The 22,225-nt window shown below is 40.7% G+C and overlaps 4 protein-coding genes across 5 annotated transcripts in view; 1 reads left to right on the forward strand and 3 right to left on the reverse strand.

Annotated features, from left to right (window-relative positions):
* Positions 1-31: 31 nt before the first annotated feature.
* Positions 32-5,918, forward strand: ruvbl1 (RuvB-like AAA ATPase 1). Its single transcript, XM_034869438.1, has 11 exons — positions 32-333; positions 1,256-1,342; positions 1,447-1,579; positions 2,776-2,927; positions 3,261-3,350; positions 4,029-4,178; positions 4,523-4,586; positions 4,682-4,880; positions 4,967-5,069; positions 5,148-5,239; positions 5,543-5,918. Exons 1-11 carry the CDS (start codon positions 193-195, stop codon positions 5,700-5,702), a joined length of 1,371 nt encoding a protein of 456 aa, XP_034725329.1. The 5' UTR covers positions 32-192; the 3' UTR covers positions 5,703-5,918.
* mustn1a (musculoskeletal, embryonic nuclear protein 1a) lies at positions 5,800-7,299 on the reverse strand. Its single transcript, XM_034869439.1, has 3 exons — positions 6,994-7,299; positions 6,744-6,873; positions 5,800-6,470 (listed from the first exon to the last, which is right to left on the reverse strand). Exons 1-3 carry the CDS (start codon positions 7,000-7,002, stop codon positions 6,373-6,375), a joined length of 237 nt encoding a protein of 78 aa, XP_034725330.1. The 5' UTR covers positions 7,003-7,299; the 3' UTR covers positions 5,800-6,372.
* A 632-nt stretch (positions 7,300-7,931) lies between these two features.
* On the reverse strand, positions 7,932-11,054 carry rft1 (RFT1 homolog). Its single transcript, XM_034869437.1, has 10 exons — positions 10,704-11,054; positions 10,494-10,579; positions 10,266-10,388; positions 9,888-10,179; positions 9,671-9,805; positions 9,284-9,544; positions 9,040-9,184; positions 8,838-8,943; positions 8,499-8,748; positions 7,932-8,350 (listed from the first exon to the last, which is right to left on the reverse strand). The coding sequence occupies exons 1-10, from the start codon at positions 10,764-10,766 to the stop codon at positions 8,186-8,188; spliced, it is 1,626 nt and encodes a 541-aa protein (XP_034725328.1). The 5' UTR covers positions 10,767-11,054; the 3' UTR covers positions 7,932-8,185.
* Positions 11,055-11,832: 778 nt separating this feature from the next.
* Positions 11,833-22,225, reverse strand: part of prkcda (protein kinase C, delta a) — a 17,192-nt gene continuing 6,799 nt past the window's right edge. For both annotated transcript variants that reach the window (XM_034869994.1, XM_034869993.1), the window contains exons 5-18: positions 21,307-21,463; positions 20,784-20,815; positions 20,518-20,603; positions 19,866-19,995; positions 19,684-19,784; positions 18,804-18,900; positions 18,507-18,637; positions 17,678-17,851; positions 17,487-17,578; positions 14,401-14,463; positions 13,690-13,828; positions 13,363-13,551; positions 12,998-13,126; positions 11,833-12,853 (exon numbers count right to left, since the gene is read on the reverse strand). In XM_034869994.1, coding sequence (XP_034725885.1) covers positions 12,686-12,853; positions 12,998-13,126; positions 13,363-13,551; positions 13,690-13,828; positions 14,401-14,463; positions 17,487-17,578; positions 17,678-17,851; positions 18,507-18,637; positions 18,804-18,900; positions 19,684-19,784; positions 19,866-19,995; positions 20,518-20,603; positions 20,784-20,815; positions 21,307-21,463 — 1,688 coding nt within the window. In that variant the 3' untranslated portion in view covers positions 11,833-12,685. The remainder of the gene's footprint in view (positions 12,854-12,997; positions 13,127-13,362; positions 13,552-13,689; positions 13,829-14,400; positions 14,464-17,486; positions 17,579-17,677; positions 17,852-18,506; positions 18,638-18,803; positions 18,901-19,683; positions 19,785-19,865; positions 19,996-20,517; positions 20,604-20,783; positions 20,816-21,306; positions 21,464-22,225) is intronic.

Here is a 22,225-nt window from a genome sequence, read left to right on the forward strand (position 1 = left end):
AGTTTAAACAGGCGGTACTTCTGGTGATTACTTCCGCTGATTTTCCCCATAGTAACCCACATGGAAACCTGTGTTTTGAGTTTCGGCGCCGATTGTGGTGGTGAGAAATTTATCTGAGGCACAGAAGGTACTTTATTCACCGTAACCTATCTTGCCGTTTTTACATCACATATTTGTAAAGTACTAGTAACTATGAAGATCGAGGAGGTGAAAAGCACCACGAAAACTCAGCGGATCGCCACTCACAGTCATGTCAAAGGACTTGGGCTAGACGAGGCCGGGAATGCTAAACAGGCAGCATGTGGTCTAGTAGGCCAGGAGGCTGCAAGAGAGGTAATATTCATGTTTAACTGCATCTACGTTATTATTGGGTTGTTTGGAGGAGTGATTTTTAGAGCTAAGCTTTTTTTGCAGGGATGAATTCGCTCATTGCAGGCGGTCAGGTGCACCAACAAGCTAATTCCTTTAGCACTGCGGGGGCGCTGTTTCTTACTTAGGCCAGGTTAGCTCACCTAAAGGAAAAGTCCAACCTAAATATAAGTCATATTTAATAATATTCTTTAAAAATAACAGCAAAAAACAAGTATTTGGATTTTTTATCAGTCAAGTGGAGTACCTTTATTCATGTAAAACCAATCTAGATGTGAAGATTGAATCCCAAACAAATATGTCTGTGTCCAGTGTCCACAGTCTGACACAAATTCATTGAGGAAGGACCGGCTTTAAAAATTGTCAACAGATATAGATAGGGATATGACTATAAAAGACTCTGATTTTCAGGCTAAGGAGACACCTGAATATTTGTAAGGATGCATTACTGTCTAAAATAAAGCAACGCAGATAGACAGATTGGCCAGGGGTTAAAATGAACTTTGGGGGGGCACCCAGATAGCTCAGTTGGTAGAGCGGGTGCCCATATTTAGAGGTATACTCCTCGACAAAGCCGGCCTTTTCGAATCCAGCCTGCGGCCCTTTGCTGCATGTCACTCCCCCTCTCTCTCCCCTTTCACAACCTCAGCTGTCCTGTCCATTAAAGGCCTAAAATGCCCCAAAGAAATAATCTTTAAAAAAAAAAAAAGAACTTTGGGGACAATGCGGACACTTGGGGATAGGTTAACTAAAGTCCCACCTGCTTTACAGTTAATTCAAAATATCACTCAACTGCCACAACCAGCTACTTATATTGCAGGGAAGTCGTATTGACATTTTACCACTGTATGTCAGTATCTATTCTATATTTGTTTTCACCCACTAGGCTTGCGGAATCATTGTTGAGCTGATCCGTTCGAAGAAGATGGCAGGAAGGGCAGTGGTACTGGCAGGGCCTCCCGGTACAGGAAAGGTAAGTGTGCAGTGTTCATTCACTAGCAAGACAGCACGTAGCTTAATTGAATGTGGCCTGTGTTGTTGCTGCAGATTTGGACTCTTTTGTACTTGTTCCTCCAGACTGCCCTTGCCTTGGCTGTAGCACAGGAGTTGGGAAACAAGGTGCCTTTCTGCCCCATGGTTGGAAGTGAGGTCTACTCATCTGAGATTAAAAAAACAGAAGTATTAATGGAGAATTTCCGGAGGGCCATTGGTGAGTGTAAATATGATTTAACTCCTTGGGCACAGCTCCTACCTCCAAAACAAGTCACTGTTACTGAGGTTGTTTTTGTTGTTGTTTTTTTGCTCTGATCTGTTTGGGTAGGAGTTGGCAGTCATCATGATTGTTTACACCAGTGTCATTTTTAAATACTGGCAAACAGTCAAGTTAAAAAGGACTGTAATGCCAAGAGAAAGCCAATGTTAAAAAGTTAGTAACATATTTGAAGAACAGTGCTTCTATGTAGATTAGTATGAGTAGGTGAAATAAAGTCAAATATACATGTTTTGTATAAATCATACAAATAATATGTAAATACTGTATATTCATGTAAATGTGTACATAAAAAGAAAGAAGGAAAATGTAGATTAAAAAAACTAAGTAATATAATCCCCAGAATTTCTACTGAGATGTTCAGTGGTGAGGTCTGTTTATTATCCTGACTTAACAATACATTGTTTCTGGAAAAACATGATACCAACTCCATCCACTTCCATTGCATTGGGTCAGGGCAGCATCAATGCTATTTGAAAACCTCACCACATAAAATCAAAACTGACTGGCTAAATGGGAAAACCTGTTTTAGTACCTCCACTTTCTTCTGCTCTAGTCCTTGGGCAGGAAGAGCAAAGTGTACTGAACACGCAGTTCTATGAGTTAAAAGGCAACACTGGACAGCAGATTAATGAGAATAGTGTTGAGAAGGCTGGTGGGGGGGGGGGCGCAAGGGGTTTGTCTGACTGCTGGTGGTACCTGTCGCAGCGTAGGAAATGGAGCTTAGGCAGAGGGAGAGCTGGTCATCAGCACCTTTTGCTCCTCCCCTAGAACAGGATCCTCAGGTGGCAGGGGGCTTCATTTTGAAGTTGTCATCACGTTGCTGATAAGAGTGCCATGACAGACAGTCCCTGCCTTAAGCATTGCTGCCTGACCCTCACCACAGTGGATCAGCCACCTGTGTCCTGGTCATACTCAGTGCCACCGGCTGCATGAAAGAGGAACAAGAGTGTGATCACGTTACACAAGACGATGCCCAGATATTTCATGGGCATGTGCACACGTGTAACATCTCTGTAATACAATGCGTTGTACAGTAGGCTGAAGGAAGCAGTGGCTTAGTTGATACAGGAATATAAAGGCTTGATTGTTTCTGTGTGTCTGTGCGTGTGTGTGTGTGCGTGTGTCACATTCAGGACTGCGTATCAAAGAAACAAAGGAGGTGTATGAAGGGGAGGTGACCGAGCTGACCCCCTGTGAGACTGAGAATCCCATGGGTGGCTACGGAAAAACCATCAGCCATGTCATCATCGGTCTGAAGACAGGCAAAGGCACAAAGCAGCTCAAGGTCAGACTGGGAGCTGTAGTCTTTTTTTTTCATCTGCTACATGTAAACCACCCTGAGCTATATCGAATGAATAGAGAGTGTAATGATGATAATAATAACTGAATTAATGGGGATTGTTACTTTATCAAGGTACGTCACATTTAGCAATATCATCTGTCTTGCCTCCAGATTGTGTCTAGATGTGATTTTTTTCTTTTTTTTTTTTTTCTTTTTTTTTAATTTTTTTTTCTTCTCTCCCTTTCCCTTTACACAGTTTTTACCTGAACAACTCTTTATGTTTCATCTCCAAGGGACCAATGTCTTACCTGGAAATCTCTTGTCTTGTTTCATCAGCTGGACCCCAGTATTTATGAGAGTCTTCAGAAGGAGCGCGTGGAAGTGGGAGATGTCATCTACATTGAAGCCAATAGTGGAGCGGTCAAGGTATTGCAATATCACTACCATGTGTTACTCCCTCACAACTGTCATAGATTTTGATCAGCCAATTAGAGCAGAAAGATATGTACATACCAGGTTTGAATTAAATAAATTGTTTAGTTCACAAATTAAACATTTCGAATAAACTGTAAGGAATATTTGGTAAGATCAAAGTTCAGTGTTTTCTGTCTGGCATGGCCTCGTCAGTCCTTCATGGAGGCGTCCTTTCAGCTCTGCATCAAAGCCCTGCTGCATTTCAACTGTACTCAGGAATGAGCCTCCTGCAGCTCTTCATGCTCCCCCTATCGCTCTATCTCCCACAATGCCTATTTTCCAGCAGCATGGCTTGTGGCCTGTGTTGACAGGCCACAATGACGGTTCCTTTAATCGGTGCAGGTGGGCTAGCGGCGCAGATCGGCTCAAGTCAGAGGCCAAAAGAGGAGGGCTGGACAACACATTTGTTACTGTTGACAGCCATATCATGACCTGCCCTTCTGAAACTCTTTCATCTCTCAGCTGCATGCCCTCCATTTACCTGCTCTCCCTCCTCCCCCTGTGTTGTCTTTTCTTTCACTTTTGTCCAGAGCAATGTGAGACATCCGTTTTTTAGAAGTAGACGTCTATAGTGGGTAGAATTTTAAATTCATACCATTACCCACATTTTGCCATACTGTGTCTTTGCAGAGACAAGGTCGCTGTGACACTTTTGCTACAGAGTTTGACCTGGAGGCGGAGGAGTATGTGCCACTGCCCAAAGGGGATGTCCACAAAAAGAAGGAGATAGTTCAAGATGTCACACTGCATGACCTGGATGTTGCAAATGCCAGACCCCAGGTAAGTAACTGCAAATGGCATGTCAATTAATATCAATATCTTACAAAATAGATTAGTTTGTTTAATGTTAGTTTGGAGAGTTATCCACTATATTGTTTATCCCTCCATCTAGCTCTATATATATATATATATAGATAGATAGAGTACTGTTTTTGGAAATTTATCTTAATGCCTTAATTAAAAAAAGAGGAAAAATACAACCCTCTAAGGACACCAATTTTCTTTGTGAATGAATAATGTAAAATAAAAATAGCCCCACATCATCACATACCCTTCACCATACCTTGTGTGTATGTGTCTGTGTGTGTCTCTGTGTCAATTGCTTCTTCATCTTTTTGTTTCAGGGAGGCCAGGACATTCTCTCTATGATGGGACAACTTATGAAGCCCAAAAAAACTGAAATCACAGGTAAAGGATACTGGAGAACTGCCCCGCCCACGTCTCTAGCAGGCTTGAGTTGATTTATATTGTTTATCAATTCCCTGTTTTTATTCATATTTTAGATAAGCTGCGTGCTGAGATAAACAAGGTGGTAAACCGCTACATTGACCAAGGTGTGGCTGAGCTCGTACCTGGTGTGTTGTTTGTGGACGAGGTGCACATGCTGGACATCGAATGCTTCACATACCTCCATCGAGCGCTCGAGAGCACCATCGCCCCCATCGTTGTGTTTGCCTCTAACAGAGGGAACTGTTTGATTAGGTAGGAAATCTGAATTCAACAGAAAAGAGCATTTTCTCACTAGGATGTAAGATTTATAGCCTTGACAATCATTTGTGACTCACCAGGGGGACAGAGGACATCAGCTCTCCACACGGGATTCCTCTGGACTTGCTGGACAGAGTCATGATAATCCGCACCATGTTGTACACACCACAGGAGATGAAGCAGGTGAGTCTCGGCATCAAAGTCTGCATGTGAGATGTGTACCATTTGTGGATGTGTCACAAATGACGCTTTGGTTTGAAGATCATCAAGATCCGTGCTCAGACTGAGGGGATAAATATCAGCGAGGACGCTCTTTCACACCTGTCAGAGATCGGCACCAAGACCACCCTTAGGTAAGAATGCACATAATGTATCAAGGAGCAGAGTGAAGAAATGAGCGGCCTTGCATTGAGCATCCACAGCGGTCCAGTTTCTGGAACAATTATCAAGTAAAAAAAAAAAGGAAAACAATTGTGGCTCTTTGGCACAAAAAGTCCAAAATTACTATTTAAGGTAACGTTTCAAATGGAAATGTAGTGTAAAAATACATTTTTACCCTTCCATACATTTAGGCCTTGCAACTCCTCAATCTTCTATTAATGGGAAACTGTACGTATATGTGTGGCCATACTGAGAGGATGTTTATTTTTCCTTAGGTACGCTGTACAGCTGCTGACACCGGCCAGCCTGCTCGGCCGTGTTCAGGGAAAAGAGACCGTGGAGAGGGAGCAGATAGAGGAAATTAACGAGCTGTTCTATGATGCAAAGTCCTCCGCCAAAATCCTCCAAGATCAACATCACAAGTTTATGAAATAAAATTGGATTTCCACCTTTTTTCTTTCACAACTCGCAGAGCTGGTGTTCTGCCAGCTGTTCCACGGTTCACTTTGATTCAACATCTTTTGTTCATGCTTTCTTCCTCCACACCATGGTTCATTCTAGTGTCTCTGCCTCAACTACTGCAGTACCTTTGTTCTAATAGTTTTATTCATTCCGTTCATAAAGTAATTTTTTGAATAAAAAGCAAAACACGAGTTGGCTGTTTTCTGTAATATTTTTGGAATGGTTTATTACATTTATTTGGATATTTACAATATTGCTGGTACTTACAACAAAACAGGGTGGATGAGACGGAAGTTGTGAAAGTTTTACAAAAGATTTCTTTTTTATATTAAGAAATAAAATGTCTTGCTAGTCTCCAATGCAATAACTGAATGCAGTATCATAACAATGCAACCTGAAATGCTGAATGAATGCTGCAGTTACAGAAACTGCACTAATGGTTGAATAAAACAATTGTTTTAAAAATGAAAAAGTTGCTCACCAGTACATAGAAATTATTTGTTTAAGGATGTTATCACTTTAAAGTGCCAAGGCACACCATGACCAAACAGATTTGAGTTCCAAAACCCAAACTGGAGGACAACTGATCTCAATCCCCTGAAGTGGAACAAGTGTTGTCCAACCATGGTCAGGAAGTCCAATGCTACTTCCTGATTGGTCGAGCTGAGCGTGTGTTCAAAACAGTCTCCACTCCTGACCTTGCCCCACTGAACACAGAGGGAGCAGCTTTACCAAGTTTCTCTGTGAAAAAAGAGAGACAATCAGAATATTTCACTGTTAATGAGGCAGTGAGAAGGGTTATGTAATGTTGTGGATCTGAAAAAATACACACACTTATTCTCACTGGATGAGAGAGAAGACTCATCATACCCTCCTTCCTATCTGTATATGGAGTGGAAACTTGAGCATGAGGTAATGCCCCGTAAACATATTCACTGCCATGTGAGCTTAGCTGAACCAGATGCAGAAAACCAGACTGTTTTCAGATTCATCTATAAAACTGTGTGTCCTCACCGCACTCCTCCATTACTTCGACTGTCTTGCTCTTTGCTGGTCCACTCTTTCCCAGTCTGTTCATTGTTTCAGTCAGGTCCTCGTTGCTCATCTCAGGACGCTGCATTTGTTCATCTTTTTCCTGACCTGGCTGAGGGGCAGTAAAAAGAAATAATTCAACAGCACACATATGTTATTTTTGGCTCTCAATGTCTGCAGAAAGTCTTTTCAACAATTTGAGAAATTGTCATCTCTAAAACAGTGGTCTTACGTGAGACATGTTGGTTGAGCAGTTGAAGATATGCTGTGAGAAAATCTTCTCTCTGTATGATGTGTCTCTTTTTCTCTTGTGAGTCCAGTCCAACACACTCGCATATATACACAACCTCGAAGGGATTCTCTAGTGGACAATAAAGCAGTTTTTGAGACTAACAAATGACGCAATGAGTGTATACGCTCCTCCTCTTTTCTGTCTTTCTGCCTCTGGTTGTTCTCCTGGTCTGCTGTCCTCCCTGCTGCTTTATTATGAAGTGATGAGATCACTATTACAACTTGGGACATTACATTTTCCCAAGTAAGTCCTAGAGATGCAATAATATGACAAAGGTATGTATGTGCATCCTGCCCCTAGTAGCAATCTAATCAAATTGGAATCAAAGTTCAAAAGGTATGACTCAAAAGATAAGGAGCTGTCTGTCTTAAGACATCAACAGAAACTTTAAACCATACCTGATTTTCACACAAGTACATACAAAAAAGGAGCAGAGTGGAGAAGAGAGAAGCATTGCCCTTCTATAAAAAGAATGCTGTTCCCACCCCTTCCTGCTAATTTTACATAATTACTCAATCCTCAGGGACCCTAAATTCAGTGGCACAGAGTACAAAGAAAGAACAGATAAAAAAAAAAGTTGTTTCAAGCAACATGTCAAATAGTCACTGAACTTTGAGTTCAGTGATTATTTGACATGTTGCTTGAAACCTACTTAGAATCTTAATATTTAACTTAGTTAAATATGACAAAGCTGGTGCTAACAGTGTGCAAACCCGTTCTTTAGAAAGTGTATACTTTATACTTGGCTGGTTACAGTTTATAAATTCATATTTTCCCATTAAATTAAATGAAATTCGCCATCTAAAAAATGAACACCACACATGTGAATTAGTAATCTTGCTTTACTGTGTACCTGTAACAAATTCATCACATTACTTTCTTTATCGGCCACAATTCGATCCCGAAACAATCATAACATGTTTGTTCATACATGTATGAGCCAACACAGGAATGATCCAGTGAAAACATATCAGCATGACACACAGACACACACAGACACAAAAAGACACACACACACACATAAAAAGCTGTTCCCTCGTTTTCACACAGTCACTAACTGTCAGTCAGAAGCTCATCCCTCTGTTTGTAGTAAAGCTTTCTTCCAGTCCAAAATGCCAATTTCCAGTCTTATTCAAGTGTGTTTCTTTCTGTATTGGGGCATGAGCTGAGTTCTCACAAACTGAATAAGCTGAGTCTCTGTGAAAAGAACAGCCACAAACACACCGAGCAGACATGCGGCTCCTACGGCAATATGGACCAGCCTTAGCAACCAGCCGCTTTCACAGCAGAACGCACCCTGCAACAAGAAAATAAAGACGCTCAAATTAGGGCCACAGATTTGCATAATATTTATTGCAGATTGTATAGAATAAAACTACAATGTAATGGTTGATATTTAGAAATTTAACATGAGTGGAGAACAAAAAGACATGATTCTCTTGTACCTCAGACAGCACTGTGACAACGGCACTGACAGCAAGTGCCAGTAGTAGAAGTGGGGAGGGCAACAGGCCTCGCAGAGGTTTCCATTGACTGGACTGGAAGTAGCGGTGTATGTAAAACAGGCTGTGCAAGATGCGGAGGCCCATGTTGAGGCAGTTTGCCAGTATGAAACCCACACCACCAGCCCACCACGTCAGCATGTAGGACAGGAACAGGAAAGACACAGACAAAGCCAGCATCACCAAGTTATACCTGAGAACAAAACACAAACACAGTGTTAACCCGACAGGTTACATGATGTATAATGACTGAATGTATATGTATACTTCTACATTACTCACCTGTCAACCTCTTTTTGGCTCATGGCAGCAAATACAAAGCACTCGGTTACACCATTTACAGCAAGCAGGAGAACATAGCAGCTGTAGCATCGCAGCAAAGTGGGTCCTTTAAGAAAAACAAACCCACAAAGCAGTGACTAACAACACCAAGCAAAGCAGAATTTGTTACATATATCCAATACAGCCAGTGTTTTTTTGTTACCTGCCCCGCTGCTAAGTAGAGAGCCGCCATAAATGTCCAGAGCCAAGTGAGAGTAGGCGTAGCCAAACACTGAGATAATCAGACCAACCACAAGCACCAGTTTCAGCAGACACTCTAGGACCTCTGCTGCCACGGCAACATCTTCCTGTAGACAAAACCCACAATATGAACGAAGTAAAACCAACGATTCCTTTCTAGCCATTAACAGAGACTGTTGTGTGTGTTTTTTATTCAAGACTTGCACCTGTTTCTGACTTTTGACATCATGCCCTCGCTCCAGCACTTTGGCAAAGAAGATATAGAAGCTTTCCTCGATAGGCAAGAAGATGAAGCGAGCCACCATGGAGCCCAGATTATTGACAATATCATAAACTCCCTGCTCTCCAAAGCTGAGGACGTTCAAGAAGGTCATGACGTACCGCTCACCCTCAGTCAAGATCTGCTTCAGGAACGACTGCTTGAAGAAGCTCCATGTGAGCCAGGCCAGAGTCCAATCAACCAGCGGCTAGAAACAGAGCAATAGATGAGGATCATTAGTCCTGTATGGTAACACTTTATCTTGTAACTTGTCTGATTGTTTGAGTTTGTGAAGATGAATCATAAATAGTGATATTTTATCCTGCCCTACAACCTCTCCATCAGCTCTACAGGGCAAAAGCTCTCCAACACGGTGCAGAGGAAAACCCTTCTTGGCTGCCTCTTGAGAGCCCAAGAAACGAATGAAGTAAACAGCGTAGCACAGCACCAGGAATCCTGTGTACACCAACTAACAAAAGCCCATAGCTTAAAATTATTACATACAGAGGAAGTAATCACAAAAATAATGACGACTTCAGCTTATTTCTTACATGAGCAGCAGAGAAGATGTAAAGGCCCCATTCATGGGCGAACACCACCAGCACCACGGTCATGCTGCACTTAGCAATCATTGCTAAGCTCTCAGCGACCACCTTCAGTCGGACAAACATGTGAGCTTGAGCCAGGACCCAGAGGGGCTCAGCCAGGAGCTCCTGCACTCCTGACAAAGCAAACAGCACCACAGCAGGGCCGTAGTAAGGGACAGTCAGAGGGTCTGGGACCTCCAGGAGCCACAGCCACACACAGACCAGCAGGGCTGCCCATAACACACCCAGAGGCAACCTGAGAGACAAGACACACGTTCACATGCTAAATATGCAAGATTAAACACACTTTACTTTTTTTTCTTGTGAAATCACTCAACTCACGTCAGCCATAGCAGGTTGATAACTTGTCTCCAACTATTGTTCGTCCCAGATACCCCGCTAAGACAGGCTCTCCGGAAAGCTTCTCTGGATAGAAATACTAATGTGGAGTACAGTAGTGTAAGCCTGCATAATAAAGACAAACCCATACATGTTACAGCAGCTGATGCAGTGAAATGAGCTGCGTTGTGCTCATCTTGGTTCTCACATCTCTGCATATGTCATCCTTACCTGACATTGACAACACCAATCAGCTCCTTGGACACAAACCGTAGTGTAAAAGCGTTCAACAAAAAGGTGAGGACACGGAACATCACCTGAGATTTAAAATAAAATAAATAAAAAGAATAATTAGTTATGAGTTGGTTGTACTTGTAGCTCATCAGTGTGCGTTCGTGTGTGCGTGTGCTTGTGTGTGCTTGTGTGTGTGTGTGTGGGTACCTGTAGCAACACATTATACGATGCTAGAGTAGACGCATTCTTCAGTACTTCCTGAGTACTCATTTTGGATTTCCTCTGACTCGCTGGAAATCTAACTGTGAATTTGACAACGTTTTCGCTGCTTTCTATGAAAGAAAATCATGATACACACTAAAAAACCGTAAGTGTTGCTTCCTGAAAACCAACTGTTAATATTAATAATATACAGTCTATGCTGAAAACCAATAGCAATAGCGCCTTATTGCTCATGTACAAGTGTGAGATCGTTAAGCAGCAGTAGAAGCTAAAAGATGTAGCCACGGACAGTTAAAGAAGATATAGCAGTAAGACTTCCGTACACATTGTACGGAAAGACGTTACGCGGTGACGTCAAAGAGCGTAACGTCCAACGTGTTGTCGCTAGAGGGCGGGCGTAACCATCCTGATTTAATTGTTTACACACCCAAGGAGGTGACTGCTTGGTGGTGTCATACACAACAGTTATGTCCCTTTTATTGTGAATCTCTCTCTCTATGTATATGATTCATTGTTTGTTACTAACATATTGGCATGTAATCTATTACACCAGCCTTTTAGTTTCATGTAAAGCCCTCCTTCCTGATTTTTGTATTGTACATGTATATGTTCACAAAAATGTCAACCTCTCCTACACCTTAAACTACATTAATTTGCATCTCCTGAAAATGCCATACCAATCATAAGCACTTTTGCATCACAGTAAGAACAATTTGCTAATTAAGTTAATTGAGGTTTGTGTCCCTGAGCAGGTAACAAAGTATATCCTACCCCAAACAGAAAGTGCAAATCTGTTTTCTGTAGGTTTAATTGATCCTAAGAGAACCAGCCTATAATAGATTGTCTAGTGATATACATTAGTTATTTCAATTTGGATTATCACACCATAGATACTATATGATATTGCACCAGAGATAAGCCCCGACCTGACTAAACCCTCTTAAATCTTCTCGTTTTCGGGAACCTTAATCTTTCATTGTATGATCTCAATGTAAACTGCTCATATACAGTATATATACATATACATAGTATACTATGTATGTATATTTATATATAGTATATATACACATATATAAATATATATAATATACATTTTTTAAATAGTACAGCAGACTTGGGAGTTGATGTTTTTTTAATCAGATGTAAAAGATGGAGACAGTAAAAAAAAGTACATCCTTAGCGAACAAATATACATGTTACAACAATATACATATCCGTTGTCTATATACAGCGTATCAGTGACTCCTAACTTACTGTTTGAAGTCACGTACCTTTACTTGACCTTTTGCACCTACTGCCTTCCCTTTACACAAACAGGACCTTTCAGTTCAGCTGAGAACAGCTGTTAATCTTTTAAAATGAGTTCTTTATATGGGACCGGAAAGCCAATCACCACAAGATCTTCTTTGTCAATAAGACATGATTCTTTCAGTCAAAGGCAAGAATTCAGATGTTCCAAAGACAGATAACATTCATTATTAATCTATATTTAAAGATGAATAAGTTTTTGTTGGTCTGAGATTTCTATACATGCAGTCAATTCATTCACACACAAAAAATCTACATTTGACGTATTCAACATAATTCATTCCTATAGGTTTCTTTCCCTCTTTATACTTTTCATTCCCAGTTGGGTTGAATTAAATGTTACAAAAAGGGACACAAAATAGCTGCAAATGGTAGCGGTGAGTGAAATGTAAGGATTTTCCACCTCCCGCCCTTATATTAGCACAACCTAGACAAATAATAAGCATGCACACAAACACAATACTGTCAACATGTACAGTACAAGGGCCTGTTTCTACGCTTATCATTTCTACACGTACCCAAGGAGAATGGTTTGTGCTTAAAATAAGGTCACACAAATACTGACTGTGGAACAGCTCATTCATTTGTAAGTTTAACAAGATGACAGAATAAGGGAACTGTCCATAAGCGGTAAAGCTGTAACGAAGGTCTGACTGTCATCACAGCACTCTCTTTTCTAAAATTTGTTCCATCTTAGGGTTGATGAATGAAAAGCCAGCAAATGCCGCCTGATCCATGGAGTCTATGAAGTTCTTGTCGCTGTAGGAGAGACGAGGCTTCTCACTGAGGAACTCCCGATCAAAGTTGCTGCAATCATTTGGTGCTTTCTGAAATTGAAAACAATCTTATCTCAGCCAAATATAAAAACAGAGGCGCTCATCACAGATTATAGACATATGTAAACACAGCGCATGATCTGTATTCTTTCATAACTGAATCCTCAGTGACTCCTTAGTGCGTGTGGGGCCTACCACTTTGGGTTTGAACGGGGGTTCAATCTCTCTACTCTCCAAGGCCTGCCAGTTGATGGTCTTGAAGAACGGCTCTATCCGGACATTACCCACGATCCCAAGCCTGCGACTGGGGTCTCTTTCGAACAACTGCAGGGTAAATTAGGAGTGTGCACCATTAAATTAGCTCATTTTAAGATACATATATTTTATGATTTAATGATTTAATTGGATTAAATAGATTTCATAAACGTATTCTTTCATCTTGTACAGGAGTATGTGGTCCTTGAATTTAAACCATAAAATATTTAAACATGCTCGTACCATATAAGCATAAATGGTGCCCTATAACAGATGTATTTTGTTTAATAGGTATTGGTACAGACCTGCTCGAGCAGATCCTTGGCCTCCTTGTTGATCCAACGAGGATAGTGGGGAGTATCCATGCGGATGGACTCAAACAGCTCATCCTCATCATCTCCATGGAAAGGCGACTGACCAACCAGCATTTCGTAAAGCAACACCCCAAATGACCACCAGTCAACGGAGAATGAGTATTTCTGTCCCAGCAGGATCTGAGTTGTAATACAATATTATGAATAAGAATTATTCTAGACACACACTGACACATGCATAATGATCCAATCTGCAATCAGTTGCACATTTGAATATTTCAGAACAAGAAAGCATCCGTTAAGTATGAAACACTATACCTCGGGAGCGATATAGTCAGGAGTACCGCAGAAAGTTGTAGCACGATTCTCTCCAAACACATTCTCCTTGCACATGCCGAAGTCAGCGATCTTTATGTGTCCCTCATGGTCCAGCATCACATTGTCTAACTTAAGATCTCTGGAACAAAACAATCACCGCAGGATTGGAAATGTGCAGTGATTTTGAAGACGAGTTTGCAATTATAAAGTTCAATCTCACAATGTTGTGTTCATCAGAAAAAAACACTTAATGCTTGCATGTTTTAAATGAACTTTTAGAGGAGTTAGAAGTGCCTTAGTTTTGAATGTTTTGAAATCTTGAATGCTCACTGCCTTACAACACTGAGATAGGATTCATCGACGTGCATAATCAGTCCATTGTTCATGTGTTCAACTTTTCACTGCAGGAAATTAACATATTCAAAGTTTCCTAAATAGTCCCTGTTCATAACTGCATTACCACAGAATGATAATGATAAAAAGTCAAAATGTGCGGGGTTACCTAACCAAGCCAGTTTTGAGTGTCATCAAGTGTATTTCAATATTGCACTTGCACTGAGAATTTATCTTTACCTTGTGTAAGATAGGAAAATAATCAAACAAGGTCAGCTGTGATGGAAAGAATATAGTAAAACAAAAAAACAAAATACCAGTATGGTCATTTAGTGCATGTACTGTACATCCAGATGTTACACATATTTTTGCTCTGACCTGTAGATGATCCCTTTGGCATGTAAGAACTGGAGACCACAAATTATCTCAGCAGAGTAGAACCTGGGGAGACAGACAAATATTAGCCACCCATCTCTGGTAGAAAGCCACATGTCTGCGCTGTGGCTATCTCACTCGTGAGTTGGCAGCTGAAAACTGGTGTCACTGCAGACTCTTTTCAGTGTAGAGCTGAATTATTGAGGTAGACATTTGCATGGAGTAGCAGACCGGTGAATAACACTCTCATTATGTGAAACCTGAGAGCTGCAGTGAGCCGAAAGAGTAGCCTATCTCTGACCTGCTTCTCTTGTCATCTGTGTCAGGGGAAACAATCCAGTTTTGAGAAGAGATGTGTGGTTCCATCGGTGAATGATTGTAAAGATTTACAAAGATAGTCTTTACAGCATCACTATCTAACAGGGACCTGCTAGCATGTTTGCCCAGAGATTATAGATTAAGCTTGCAGGGCAAGATAAAGACAGGAAGACAGCAACGAAAAAAATTGCTGGTGGCCAGTTCTGCATGGTATACAGATATGGGGATTGCTGTGAACAAGGTAATCTAGATACAAAACACTGGTGAGTAATTTAAATAGCTCACATTACTGTATTGTGTGAAGAGTTAACCTTTGCATGGAATTAGCCATTCCAGGGCTCGCCTCCCTATATATACAAATGTTCCACCAAGTTCCTTCCTAGGACAATTTTACAGAAGCACCGTAGCGAGTCCAGGGCTTAGCGCCGCCTGCCCTAAACATAAGAACTTGTTGCCCATTTTAAATAATAATAATAATACCTTTTATTTATATAGCGGTTTTCATTTACTCAAAGACACTTTACAGTAAAACCATGGTAATCACAATAAAAGCAGGTGAAGCAATAAACACAAAACATAAAAACAATCATGTTACACTGTTAAAATAGATAAAAGTAAATTAACTGTGATGTTTTTAGAGGGTGAAGGCTATTTCAAAGAGATGGGTTTTGAGAAGTGATTTAAAAGCGTCCAGGTCAGAAGAGTCATAGATGTTTATGGGTAGAGAGTTCCAGAGGGAGGGGGCAGCGATGGTGAAAGCGCTGTCCCCAGGTAGTGGTCCTCCTGAGTGTCTGGTTTGTGTTGGAGGAGAGGAGGTTGGTGGAGGGATTGTGGCGGTGGAGCCGGTTAAATGAACAATTGACAAAGACTGAATAGGCAGGTTTCATTTTTGATCGTCTCTCACTTAAAACCCTAACAAACGCAGCTCTCTTAGAACAAGTTAGAATGTGCACACTGATACGTATATGCACGTCCAAACAAAAAACACTACAAACAAAACAGAGTGTAACATGAGGACTAGATATTTGTAAGTAAGTTTGCCACTGCTATGTGAGGAACGTTGAGACGCTAGGCTAGGCTCTCTACAGCACTGGGTTACATGTTTGCAGTAGCCACTGGGAGAACAGGGCCTTTGTGCTGATAAAGAGGTCATCTGAAACTCTACAGTTCAGTGACTGCCTGAGAAAAAATTATTGCATAACCAAATCCAGGAGATGCTTTTCATTCCACTGTGACAACTTCTGCAGCAACATAAAAGCTTATTTATATATTACATATATTCAAGCAAATCATAATAATCATCGTAAATCATAGTCTGGCTATCACCAACCAAGCCAAGCTCAATAGATTTAAGATTGAGCATTGGTCTGGGGAGTCTGCTCTGTGTTTTCTCTTCCCAAGAGGCACGACAAATGGGCATAGTTCAAATCACTGCGTACGCAATTGGATAGTCCTTCAACCAATCAGACCAACGATCCGGGTGACATAGAAGCGACAGCTGCATCAACGGCTTCGCTTCGGTGGCCGCTATGTTGAACGTAAACGAGAAGCTGCTCGGTCGCTTCCCTATTGTCATTGTGTTAAACCCGCCAATAGCGCGTGAGGTAGATAAGCCAGCTTGTGACTGCTTCCCGCAAAATTGTGAACTCAAGCAGGATTAAACGTGCAGATTTCCAGACCAAGCTGCAGGGGTGAAATCAAACTGCTGGCAGAGAGGCCGGGGTTTGCCAAATAGAGAATTTCTACTGTCATCAAACGGGTCCGGGGCACAACCACCAGTTTAACTAAAGGAAATGTAACGAAAGACTACAAACCTACACACACCAGTATTTTTAAAAACATGCTAGTGTATAAGAAAGATAATAGTAAATGCATTAATAGTCTTGCCATTCTTCAAGACATAAAACTATAGTGGTTCGCACGGACTAAAGTCTATCTAGCTATGTATCTAGCTATCTTTATTGTCCTCTGATACCTAGAATCAAAACAAGCTAGCTTCATCTGAGTTTGTGTATTTTTGCTTCCAAGTTTGTGAACACAACACCATGAAATACCTCACTGTTGTCCCTATTTGTCTATCCTTAAGGTGCTTATAAAAGAAGAAAAACATTCTACAATTCCTTGACAACTGGGCAGACTCTGTGATACAATTGATAAAGCTCAAGAAAAGCAACTAGTGGTTTTTGTGGTGAGACTGTTTTCTCCACTATTACTGTCCCCTTTCAACAAGGTGAAACCAATAAAATTCACACTATTTACTGGGGGGGGGTTAACAGTTGTTACAAAGACATGTTTCACCGCCATCTCTTTTGTAAATGTGAGACTTTTTAAACTCTAGTTTAGACGCGGGTGCCAACGAGCTTTAGACTTTACAACACTCTTCTACCAGTGTGCCATTTCTTTTCTGGAAGGATTCCCACAAAGTGATGAGTAGAGAGATGGGTGATTGTAACTGATACCTCCCCATACAAAATAAGAGCTGCTTTATCCTTACAAGGGCAGTCTGCCAGCCCCAGCCCATCAGGGTTCAGTATATCATGTAAACAAAAAAGAACACATAATGGGAGAGAAAGAAAGCGAGTGACACGCAGAGAGTAGACATGCTGTCTTCTTTACAAGTATCAGCTTTTCATCAGCTCATCTATTCTATATGTATGAGGCCCGGCACAGCTACAAGAGCTTGAGAGCACAGAGTAATGATGGCAAGTAGTGTGTGGTTGTTTTTATTTTCACCAAATCTGTATGTTGTCGGTATGACAGGTGTGACTTACGTGGCTCTGTGGAGTTCAAAGCGCCCTTTCTCCTGAATATGAAACATCAAGTCTCCTCCGTTCAGATACTCCATCACAAAGAACAGATGCTCCTGTTGACAAGTTTTACTTTGAGTATTAAGGACACAATTCCAGCTAATGATGTAGTGTAGGAAAACCACTGAGGCACTAATGAGATGAAAATGGACTACCTTGGTATGGAAAGTGGAGTAAAGATGTGTGAGGAAGGGGTTATCCCAGGCTAAAGCCAAGACCCTCTTCTCTACCATAGTGCACTCCACATCATCATCCATCAGCACTACATCTTTCTTTAGAGCCTTTACTGCAAAGTACTCTCCGCTACCCTTCAGCTCTGCAAGGAGAACCTGTGAGGCAAAGAGAAGAAGAGAAGAGGAGAATGAGAGTAACTTGAACACTGCCAATTATTTGGTTCTTACCAAGATCAAAAAAACGTAAGATTTAGAAGTGTTGGATAATTTATCTTGTTTTAAGAGTGACTTTCTTATTTTAAGTGTTCAATTTTACACTGTCATCTTAAATCAAGCAAGTTTGTTTTTAACTTGTTTTTAGATGCCCCTTTTTGCAGTGAATTGTTGTCTACCTTATTAAGAGTATGAAGTTTGAAATGTCAAGATGTGTGTTAATTAGTCTTGTATTGCCAGACCTATCTTCACAGCAATGTGTATGCCCTTGAAAATTAGATAACAGAAACAGCTAAAGGGGCGGTTCATCACTCGTCAGATGCCAGGCTTCATCCCAGCAATGTACATCCATTGAGCCAGATTGTGTTAATAAATTGAAACACGTTGTCCACTGCTCATAATATGATCAAAAACCTACATTTGATCATCATTATTTCTAAATGAAGCCTCTGTGTGCACGTGTAATGTATGTGACAGTTGACAGGTGTTGTACTGGCGAGGTGTTTATTCACTCCTGGTTATCCTCTCACTCTTGGGTTGGGTTTTTTAAAAGGGGCAGTCCCACGGTAAATACATCACTGATATAGTTGCTTTGTACCTTGCCAAAGCTGCCTTTCCCCAAGACCTTGTGGAAGACAAAGTTGTCTACGTTGATGCGGGTCAAATGAGTTATACGAGACTGAGGCCGTGGGTTGGACCCCTCCCACAGTCTGCCATAGGGAGATCCATCTAATGGACAAACGTTTAGCAATTACCACATAAAAATACTTATTTTTATAATAGTCTTAAACAATGAACACTTTGCATGTTATTCAGTATTTTTATCAGTAGAGAGTATATACTGCTCACATGAATGCACGTAAGTACATGCACATACAGAAAAACACTAACTGACCATCAATAGTCAGTCCAGCAAGCTTGCTAACTTCACTGTAAATTCCAATATCAGGTAGATCAGGCATGTTTGGATCTGAACGGCGGGAGGACGATTTCTGATGGAAAAAAGAAAGAAAAAGAAAAAGTAAGCATAAAACAGGCAGACAAATAGTTTCTCATCAATGGCTACTCATCTAGCTGTGATATAGCCAATGTGAATACATTTTTTCTGACTCTTTTTTAAACAATGATTGTGTGCTCTGACTGTCCCCCAAACTACATACATTTAGAGGCCAGTAAATAGAAAACAAGAGAACTGAGAGTTCCACAACGAGCCAGTCCTTAAACACACCAGCACAGGAAGCTCAGGTTCCCATTGAGGTCAGAAGTCACACACTTAACAAAGTGTCAACACACACTGAGAATTTAGAGTTTCCCCATTCAAGGGACACTCAGTTTTATGATTACACTTTATTTTAACATTCCATTGTTCATAATCAACTTACCATCATGTGTTATTAACCAATGAACTGCGTTTCATGTGATACTCACTTACAGATAATATTGTAAAGAAGACCTCTATAAATGTGCTCTACTTTGGTTTTGATTAGTCTTAGTTTTGGGATTAATGTTAGAAATATGAACAGAAAATAACTGGATCCAGGACCAAAATGGGGTCAAGATTGCAGCAAAGAGAGGTCAGGCTAAAATAATGGGACAGGTCAAAACTACAAAAAATTAATCTTCACTTTATAATTAAGAAGGTAAAATTATTGTGATTTTTTGTTGTTGTGTTTCTGTCACAAGAAAGTTTACATCCTTGAAATTCTTTACTTTACTTTGACTTGACTCTTGATTGGACCCCACAACAAATGACTTGTGACTGTCTGCATCCTCACCTGGCTGACTTGTGTAAGTGCTTCGGCTAGTAGTTTCTGGTTGATACCACAAAGGTTGGCTACTTTGTCCTGACACTTGTGATGGACATTCATGGCACAATCTACAAATGGAACAAAAAAGGCTGTTCAAGATAAAAGTGCACAGTTACACTTCAACAGTTTGTCAATTATCAGCGGTGTACCTTCACACTTGAGTCCTTGTTTGACAAGACCCCACAGCAGGCTTCCACAGTGGTCGCAGAACGTGGGACTCATGTAGTTGTTGGTCTTAAAACGGTGCGGCATGTCAATTTTAAAGCGCTCCTTCTGGAACTGCGGAGTCAAACGGAATTCATTATCTCTGTGACTGACCCGTAGCAAAGGAATTCTTATCAGTGGTCTGTGATACTTCACAACCCTGCGCATCTGCCTCATTTTCTTCTTATCTTTTTGCTTTGTCTCCTGCTTCCCTCTCTGAGATTATAGAAGTGAATTTACCATGCTAATGAATAGAAAGTTTCTTGTCTGTTCCCAGGTCTACCTCTTCACTGATTCTCTCTGAGACCACTCCCCGTGTGTGCTTAATCATTTCCATGCATTATCTAGGTCAGTTGGTCTTTAATTGTCTTCAATATGGATGATGTGGACCCTGACTGGTACCCGTCTTTGAATCAAACTCTTACTCAGCAACACCTGCCAGTTGAATTTTTTTTTCATCACTGTTTAAACTGTTACGGAGGGATACTTTACTATAACAGCTAAACCCAGAGTAAGAAAGGCCCACACTAAACTAAAATCAACCATAAGGAGAACACTCACAGTACATGGTGTAGCGCACAAAAAATGGATACGTACCACAGTATCCCGACTGTTGGCAGCAGTACCGGTACATCTGCCGATGATTTTGTCTATGCATTTCTTGTGGATGGCTGCATTGCACTCTGATCAAACCAAGATATAAGAGAATTGTATACTTTGATACAGTATCTGAGCATATCATGTACACTGACCCCAGAGATAAACAGTGAAGTACATATTTTTAATATATACCATCTAATCACCGGGTTGCTATTTCAAGTATTGCACAAAGCACAGGAGTTTTAAAATTATTGTACACTTACGTCTGCATTTATAGCCTTGCTTGTTGAGTCCCCTGTGGGAGGCAAAGTGACACTAACGGGTCAGTCTGTATCACTTTTGAATGATTATTAATATGTGAATAGTTTGCTGATTAATCACTTAGCGAGTGATAATGAACAGCTGCAGTACACCCATGCTGATTTGTCTATCAGTGTTTCCTTTTTCTACAAACTTCCTCTCCAAAGAGACCAGAATGAGCTTCAAAGCACACCTGTTGCTCTCAAAAAAACGACAAACATTGTGATTACCAGAGAAAGACCTTACAACTTAAAGGGTAAGTTGACCTTACTGGTTTTATCCAAAAACATCATAAGCAACCTGTCTCTCTAACATATGTTAGGGGAGAGTATTAATTGCTGCCAAAAATAAGGACATTTTTTTTTTTTTTCTTATCTCACTGTGTTGTTCTGTCTCCTGTTTTGGTTTATCTAATCTGTGGTCCATGAGTTCCCTTTAGCTGCTTTGGAAGTTGGTTTATAAGGCTCAGGAGTAGGCTGGACTTACCAGACAAATTCTCTGCACACGGAGCAGAAAGTGGGCTGTCTGAAAAACGTGGCAATAAACTCATGGTTCTTTATGAAGTGGATCTTGGCCTGCTTGATGGCCCCTCGTCTACGGTTCAGGGTAGGAGCCTCCTCCTCTTTGCCAGCCTGCTTACTCTCTTCAAAATACACAGAGAAACAAAGATCAGTCATCCCACAACACTGCAATGGAAAAAAACAAAGGTCATTTCACATACATTACAAATTGATTACCTTAATGATTATCGAAGAAATTACTCATGTGAATTGCTGTGAATAATAAGATTAAAGTTGCTGGACAGTCTGTGTATATGTAAGGGTGGGGGGGTGATAAAAATCAAAGGAATGATAACTTCAGACTGGAAATTAGACAAGGTGGTTGTGGAGCTACAGATTTGGTTTTATCAACATGGTATTTGGGAATTTTATGAATGCTAAAGTCAAAAGAGAAAAGATTCTTTCCATTTTTAATACTATTCAGTTGAGAATACTCTTCTTACTCTGCTCTGTTTCTCAATCAGCTTCTTACTATGAGGGATTCTGTCATACATGAACACATTTTCTACTTTCAAAGCTTGTGTGTTTTTTTGTCCGTGCTCTTATTAAACACTTGAATCCGAATCAGATGACAGCCCCCCTCCCCAGGGTCTGGAAGCAGCTTTAGAAAGGATCAAGCCAACAACGGGCCTGCTCCTTTTCCACAAATCCCAATTTGAAATTTTTGAATGGAAAACATGGTTCAAATAATTCATACCAAAAGGTAATAATAATACTGTTGACACTGCTGACCTATTCTGGAGCTACCTGATGGTGCTATCCCTACCTCTATCAAATATAATCAACAACGAGCATTTCCATATTATTCCATAGAGATAAGAAGAAGAAGTCATTTACAGTATATA

This window comes from Etheostoma cragini, chromosome 4, assembly GCF_013103735.1.
Source record: "Etheostoma cragini isolate CJK2018 chromosome 4, CSU_Ecrag_1.0, whole genome shotgun sequence".
In the NCBI taxonomy this organism is placed as follows: domain Eukaryota; kingdom Metazoa; phylum Chordata; class Actinopteri; order Perciformes; family Percidae; genus Etheostoma; species Etheostoma cragini.